The following is an 8438-nucleotide window of genomic DNA, read 5'->3' as shown; positions in this document are numbered from 1 at the left end:
AGTTTGTACATGGTAATATATTATTTTCACAGAAAAAAGGGATAAAATTCTTTGCTTAAAACAAACTTAAAGCTTTAATTTAAAGCTTCCTGGATAAGGGATCCCTCACCATTCCAATCCCCCTGTACTCTGCAGCTTCCATTCTTTCTTCAAGTGTTTTTTGGAACAAAAAGTTGAGTGGCCCACTCAAAACCCGGATTACCCAGAAGTTTAGCTCCATGCCCAGCAGTGGACATTACAAAACAAAGATGCCAGAGATGCAGGGTAAGAAACGGCGGATGATGAAGCAGAAACCAAGCATATGTTTCATTCATGCACATTATTATGGCCGTCGAGCTGTGACTTATATTGTGCTAGGTCCTATGTTGTGCTGGACGCTCCGCTTCTATACTGCCATGCAAGGTATTGCCGTCCATCCATACGGATAATAATATGATGAAAAGTAAAATGACGTATAAAATGATGTTAGGTAAAATACTTGAACACTTTATTTGGAGAGTGTTACATACTATAAATAAATACTTGCTTCATCTCTTAAACACAAACACCTTTAGTTAATGCTGGATTTACACATTGCACGATACCTGTAATACTTGGTCTCTCTCATCAGAGACAGGGAGAGTCTGGCTCATTCTGCTACAAATCACAATTGATACGCAAAGGTCTTCTCTATATAGAGAACAGGCCAGTGTTTGAAATGAAATTATCCTGCCATTCAAAAAAAAAAAAATGGAAGCAAGGTTCTCAGCATAGGCAAAAGGCTTGACATGAAGCAAATTGTTTAGAAAGAAAATGATTTTATAGACTTCCGTCTACAATTAACAGAATCATAAAATTAAACTGCTCAACAATAAAGCTTGAAATGCAAAACCTGCACGTAAAATAAATTACAGTATTGTATATTTGGACACTGTCACAGATACTGAGAGTTAACGAAAAGAAACAACAGAAGAGAAATCAACAAGAAATACTCATGTTATTTTCTGCTCTATATACAAAAGTCTTCATGAGTACGGAGATCTGCAACATATCGCCCTGCAATGTGCCACATACACCCCCTACTCCCAAAATGTTGATCATAATTGACCCGACACAATGAGGAGAGATACATCCAAGGTTGTCGGACATGATGCCCTCCAGCTGCTGCAAACTACAACTCCCAGCAGCTATTGGAAGCAGCAGACGGCAACTGGAGGTGGTGATTGTGACGTCCCTTCATTCAACATTGGTAGTTATTAAGTTGCCTTGAAAGAATAAAATATGTTTCACATCATTCACAAAACCCATTTACAACCAATTAAGATATTGTACTAAAATAAAATGACATTTTACATGTTTTCCCTGAATATAGCAAATGTAGGCAACACATTTACTGGCTATAAATTACACGTTGAATGTAAAACAATGGCATTCCCATAAATGCCAGGCATTCACAGCAGTAATACTCGAGTTAGGAAACTCTCAGCAGAAACGATTGCAGTTCCGCAACAGTTTATTCAAAGTTCAAGGTCTGCCATGTTTAATTCTGGCACGGGTTCTCTCCAAAAACAGAAAGCACTAAAATCAGGGTACGAGAAAGCAGAGCTTTGTTCTTTATCCAGCAGCGGGAAGACGTGTTCCACCAACTCACTTAATCGGCTGTACCTGGAGAAATGAGAGAGATGCAACATCAATGGCAAAGACATCACAACGAAACAAATAACATGATCATGATACACCCCCAGTTATAAAGTAAAGTATGAACATGTTAGCCAGCCAAGACTACATTTCCCACAATGCCTTGCATACTTCTGTTGTTCTCCTCTTCTATTAATCACAGAACATGCAAAGTATTGTGGGAATCAAAGCAGAGCCTCTCTATAAATACCCCGGATCTTCCACAAAGGACATCCTGTAATGCAGGGAGGGTTCCCACTGGGTCCCCTTTCCCCCCCTGTGATTGTGGGGTCTGCTGCCGTCACTAATTGAATTTTGGGATTTGGGCAAATCTCAAATCCTTTATGAATAATTCGGCTGAATACTGAACTCAAGCCAAACCCTAACTTGCATATGCAAGAATGTGCAGCTAAATATTTTTTAACTACCTTTTTTTGCATGATAAAAAGTCCGGTGATATTTAGGATTCTGATCAGCCAGGCACTTGGATTCGGCTGAATCTGAACCCTGCTGAAAAAGGGTTGTTCACCTTAGCGTTAACTTTTATTATGATGTAGAGAGTGGTGTTCTGAGACAAATTGCAATTGGTTTTCATTTTTTATTATTTGTGGGTTTTTGAGTTATTTAACTTTTTATTCAGCAGAGCACTAGTTTGCAGTGTCAGCAATCTGGTTGCTAGGGTCAAAGTTACCATAGCAACTGTGCACTGATTTGAATAAGAGACTGGAATATGAATAGGAGAGGCATAAACAGAAAGTTGTGGGATAAAAAGTAGCAATAACATTTGTAGCTTTACAGAGCATTTGTTTTTAGATGGGGTTTGAAAGCTGGAGTGAGTCAAAGGAAAAAGGCAAAAAAAACTATTAAAAATAAATAATGAAGACCATTTGAAACGTTGCTTTGAATTGGCCATTCTATAACTTAAAGGTGAACCACCCCTTTAATGGCAACACATTAGCAAATAAGCCACTGAATTAGTTCTTGTAACTCAGTAAGTTGTTTAGAATTTAATTATTTTTCTTTTCTAGGAAATCTTCTAATGTAAAAATTGACTTTTGCTGTAACCTTCTGTAGATTGTATCAAAAAAAAAGAAAAAGAAACAAAAGACAGACATTGGAAACATGAGCTGCCAGGAAACGATAGTGTAATGTCACTACACTGCACTGAGCTATTAGAGAAAAGGTTCTTACGATGTCTTGTTCCCCTTGGATCTTTCCTGTATCAGCTCCCCTTTTGGGTTCACAGTAAATATTCGGCAGTCTGGTACCCCCACTTTTATATAGGCAAACACATCCTAAAATGTAAAAAAGCATGCCTTTAAGTGAATACACTCTATCCATACACAAATACACCACACATTATCACTGTATCCACACACCAGATCAATAAGTATGGTCAATGCATCAAGAATCCTTTGCTGAAAAGAAATAATAGATAAAATGGCTAAATAGCAGAAGTGCTGAATACAGGAGGCCGTGGCTGATTCTCTCATTCTGGGGCCTCAGGAAACCATGAGTCATGTGGAAATGTCTTTAACACACAGGAGCTGGGAGACATCACACACTTCCATGAGGATTCCTTTCTCTTGATTAACTTTGGCTTTCCTCCACTTTTGTTAAACATGAAATAGGAGTATGATGGGAAACCGAGTTACATACAAAGGAAAAACCAAGTTCATTTCATGTGCAAATTTCGAAGCAAAGATTGGGGGCACCAAGGAAAGTACACTCTGCATTCACACGTGTGTTGGGGGAAATGATCTATTTATTGAATAGGGAGGAAAATGTATTTAGTGTTAGAGCTTTCCCCTATGGGCAGTTAGTCAGTGTGGGAAAGGTAGGATAATCATTTCTAGAGCCAGATTTCTTAGCTCGTTCTTCTTCAGTCAATACTGCTCCATAGCTACTTTTTTTAGTGCCCTGTGTTAGTGACTGCTGGGAGGTTTAATCTTAAGGGCTTTAGCACACGGGCAGATTCAGGAAGCTGCCTTCCTCCTGCTATAATGAAAAAACGCCAGCGCCAATGCACTCGCGGCGCTTCAATATCCGAAGTTGCCCAGTTTCCTTGGGAGGCAACTTCGGAAATCGAAGCACCGCGAGTGCATTGGTGCTGGCGTTTTCTCATTATAGTAGGTGGAAGGGGAGATTGCCGCCCCGGTTGCCAGGCGACTAAATCTGCACGTGTGCTAGCCCCCTAAGGCAGCTGATTGGGACCACAAATAAATTATATATAAGACTCATTACGTTTTATCAGCAACAGATATACTCCAGGGCTTCATAATGCTGTGAAGATAAAGAAAATTGTATTTTCAACTGTTTCAGTTTCGTTTTAGACTTTGCTGATAAACTTTACCTATGATGTATGAGACAGCACCCAGGCATGTGCTGAGACACATAAACACACAACCGCCAATAAGAGGGGGCGTTTGATTGTATAAGGGAAGAGAAGCAAATATATGTTTTACATTTTATTGAATATTTTAGCCATGTGATTAGATTTACAGTATTCATGTATAAGACTGAGAAATAGGTCTATGATTAAGGAGCTGATTAGTCTGAAAGTGATCAGGCGATTTCTTAGACCTTCTTTACACTAATCCTTTTGATGAATACAATTATGTTTTATTTCCATGTAATGCCATAATTATGTCTTATGCTGGAGATGAATCTAAGCACCACACCACAACACGCAATATTCAAGGTCAGGATTCTGGCTGGAGGACCCAACAACCTCCAGCTAGAATCTTGAGATGAAACATTCCCAGAAGAGATGAACTAATGGAAGTGACTGTGTGGATGGAGCCATTCTTTTTGTGGCCACTAAGGTGTCAGAAGCTAGAATAAAGAGCAGAAATTAGTAGTAAACAAGAATACAACATTACCAGATATACTTACATTCGGTCTATTCCCGAAAGCAGCATAAAACGGTTGCCGGTGAGGAGCAAACAGGTTTTTAATGTCATTGAGGCACTCAATCTTGAACTTCTCAGGCTTCTTTTCAATGACCTCCCTAAACATAAAATAATATATAAAATCTCAATAATTACAATTTCTATAATGTATATTGGTTTGCCTGTTTTATTTTTTAAGCTCTTCCACTTGGTTTATTAAAATTCAGAAAACAGACATCAAAAGAAAATGATATTTGGCTTCAAAGAAATTCCAGAAAAGAGATGTTGCCTGCATACTGGGCCAATAATCCTATTTTTTTTTAAAAAAAATAACATAATTCTACACTGGAAAAGTAGTTAATGTAATAGATGATTTAAAAGTGCTGATCTATTGAGCACAGCCATAATTATAATCCTTGGGGTCTTTGTGATTTATGTTCAGGTTTGCTTTCTCAGCAGTGCTCTTTTCCACCCACATTTGCCTTGGATTGCAGTGAATTGTATTAGGGCTGCAGGATGTGATGGTACAATAAAAAGGATGATATTTATTTAACAAGAAATTATTGTATCATTTAGAAATGCAAACCAATGGTGGAAGTTAAAAATTTTGCGTAACAGAACAAGCAAAGGACTTACAGTAATAAATTCTAATTTAATTCTACTTCTGGTATTTGGTATTTTCTTCCTTCCTTTGTGTCCTCTTCTTCTTTTCTGTTTTTTTATTTCTTTCGAAATTCTTGTATTTTAGCCATGCCTTATATACTCTAACCTTTACTGCCATCCCTTTATTTTATATACTTTAGCTATTCCAAGTTCTCCTTTTGTCAACTCTCTACTGCTTTTTTCTTGTTTTTGACCATTTTGAGTAGTGCTGTGCTAACAACAAAGAAAACGTGAATCTGCAGAAAATGTGTGAGTGGGAGCAAGATGTTAGGAGGAGACCTATAACACATATTTTGGTGTGGCAGAACAGATGTTCAGAGTCATTTAATGCGCACAGATTGTGTTCTAGTTTGCACTGCAGGGTGATGAGAGTGTGATGTTGAAGGTGAGGAGGACAATGCTAGGCTTATGTGGATTTGGGAAATATGAGGTGGCTGTGAACAGAGGAATATCTTATTAAAGGAGAAGGAAAGACTAAAATTAAGTAAGCTTTATCAGAAAGGTCTATATATAAATACACCAAAAAATCCTCAAAGTCCTCTGTCAAAAGAAACACCTAATTTCTGTCCTTCTATTGTGTATACATTGGCTTTTGTATCAGACTTCATTTTTTCAGCATAAACCTAAAGGGTTAGGGTAAGGGCATGCTCAGTTTGCTCCTCTCTCCCTCCCTCCTCACTGTAATCTGAGCCCAGAGCTGTCAGTGAGCAGGACGAGATTCAGGCAGGAAATGATGTCACACCAAGGCAGCTAATATGGCAACTGCTATCCTAAACAAACCGAGAGCTTCTAGAGCGGTTTACTCAGGTATGGTAAAGCATTCTGCAGAATAAATATAGTGTTCTAGCTTGCACTATTGTGGCTAATCTATTGGCAATAAACTGCTTTGGTAGCTTTCCTTCTCATTTAAAACTCAATACTGTTAGGAGGATGATGAAAATAAAAATCACCCACTATCAAATATAACTCGCTCTACACTCAGATCCAAATCCTGCATGGACCTTATACTTCCTACAAAAGCAAATTCAGATAAGAACTGAATCAAACATCTTACCTGTGGAATGCTGAGAAAAGGCTGCTGGGAGACAGTAGCAAAGGTCCTCTAGGAAGTATCGTGCCTTTGTCATTCACCCAGTGCAAATACCCTCTGGTCATATCTGCCATGCCAATAGCACGAGCTGAGCAATACAGAAATTTGTACCCGTTCCTAAAAAACCAAAATATAAATTACTCTGGTTTCATATAAAAGAAAATCCTAATGTCTGGAAACAGCTAAAACAAAACCAAACAACGGATTGTAACATGAAGGCTGAAAACTTCCTGGAAAAGTTAAATCATTTTACCTTTAAAAAGGTCAACAACAAAAAATGGGGGGGAAAGAAGGAAGGGAAGATGTTCATTTTATCATGTTCCTATTTGCAAAGAAACCCAGCTATTTTTCCCTAAAATGCTTACCAATATGTTAGTTTTAGTGTATCCTGAGTACAATCAGGAAGAAAGGGTTTATTGTACTATTTATTAGGGATGCACCGAATCCAGGATTCGGTTAAGAATTCGGCCTTTTTCAGCAGGATTTGGATGCGGCCAAATCATTCTGCCTGGACGAACCGAATCCAAATCCTAATTTGCAGGGAAATCGCATTATTTTTCGTCACAAAACAAGGAAGTAAAAAATGTTTTCCGCCTTCCCACTCCTAATTTGCATATGCAAATTAGGATTCGACCGAATCTTTCATAGAAAATTCGGGTGTTCTGCAGGAACCAAAATAGTCGATTCGGTGCATCCCTACTATTTATATAGAACCAGTTGGGAGAGAGAGAATGAAGTACAAGCTGCAGCAAACTGAAACAGAATGGGCCAGAGGCCCAATAGTGTGAACACTCACAATCCAACATATTCCAAACAGTAGGAGTGGGGAAAAGGTCACAAAAAAAAGAAAAACCCAACTAGAGGGCCATGTGAAGCTTTGGCTCTACTGCTAGACTTCCTTGAGCTGTTGTAATATTGGATTACAATATCGAATGGGCCAAGCATGGATTTATCTTACTTTATATATACTGATCAGGTCATACAAACAATTTATTGTAGACCTCGTGTGACTATTTCTATATGATATTTTAACTTTTTGCTGGGCCTGATGAGTACGATAATGTGTCTTTTTCATCTTGATATTTTACCTGTACCCAGGCAAATTGTTTTTTTAATTAAAGAAAAAAAAAAAAAAAGGAAAAGTCAAGAACTGAAAAGTCTGCCAGAGATTCTACTCAACCTCTTCATTTACTCCATTTAAAACCCTTTTTTTAGCTGCATTGAGCCAGGGTTACGATTTTATGAGAATGGTGGGCACCATCAAATTTAAAGTGCATATGTTCTCTACTGCATTACCAAGACTTATTGTTGAAATGTTTCCATGTCCTTAATATACGGATAATGAGTTGAGTGCAGAGGATCTCTTGTATTTGTCTATATTGATACCTTTGCCCTTTAATAGAGTGCTCATTATATTTTCATATACAACTGCAAGTAATGCAAAATCATCATTTTGTTTGCTTTATATTCATCATATCTTTAGCACCAACTGCTAAATGTAAGTTTCTCTGCATTCATGCTTGCCTCCATGATCTATGACTAAGCGTCCAGGTATATTTGAAACAAAAGACGAGTCTCTAGGCTTGCCGTCACAGGCACCGATTGCAGCAAGATTTTCCCTGCCCGGTGCATCTGGCTCAATGAAGTAGCTAGTGACTTGAACAAGTGATGCTGCAGACAGGCGGGGCTACTTATATTCCAGAATGTCACTGCTGATATTGCAGAAAGCTTCAGTGGAACAGGTCAATTACAGTATTGCCCTGCATGCAGTCATTTGCATAAGTAAGCAATCTGCACTGCTAGCTCTGACAATAGAACACCAGTGCCAGTAAAGGAACAAGTTAAATAAAGCAAATTGACTTTAAATGCCTTTAGAACAATGTCAGACACACTGTTTTGTTTCCTGCAATAAAGAGGGATCACTGCATGCAAAGCTGTAACTATCCCCATTCATCAATGTCTGACATTGCCCCGACATCTACAAAAAATAATTCAGGCACTGGATATCATTAGATTCCATCAAGCACCCAGCAATTTTTAAAGGGGTGGTTCATCTTTAAATTAAACTTTTAGTAGGTTATAAACTGGCCGATTCTAAGCAAATTTTCAATTAGTTTTCATTATTTATATTTTATAGT

At 38.1% G+C, this 8438-nt stretch overlaps 1 protein-coding gene across 6 annotated transcripts in view; it reads right to left on the bottom strand.

Annotated features, from left to right (window-relative positions):
* Positions 1-465: 465 nt before the first annotated feature.
* Positions 466-8438, bottom strand: part of lpin2.L (lipin 2 L homeolog) — a 72066-nt gene continuing 64093 nt past the window's right edge. For 5 of the 6 annotated variants that reach the window (XM_018267923.2, XM_018267922.2, XM_018267919.2 and 2 more), the window contains exons 17-20: positions 6265-6417; positions 4552-4666; positions 2848-2951; positions 466-1644 (exon numbers count right to left, since the gene is read on the bottom strand). In XM_018267923.2, coding sequence (XP_018123412.1) covers positions 1497-1644; positions 2848-2951; positions 4552-4666; positions 6265-6417 — 520 coding nt within the window. In that variant the 3' untranslated portion in view covers positions 466-1496. The remainder of the gene's footprint in view (positions 1645-2847; positions 2952-4551; positions 4667-6264; positions 6418-8438) is intronic. The other variant, XM_018267924.2, reaches the window with a different exon arrangement.

This window comes from Xenopus laevis, chromosome 6L (genome assembly GCF_017654675.1).
Source record: "Xenopus laevis strain J_2021 chromosome 6L, Xenopus_laevis_v10.1, whole genome shotgun sequence".
NCBI classification, from domain to species: Eukaryota; Metazoa; Chordata; class Amphibia; order Anura; family Pipidae; genus Xenopus; species Xenopus laevis.
The sequence above is the reverse complement of the archived record's forward strand: the minus strand, read 5'-3'. Positions and strand labels throughout refer to the sequence as shown.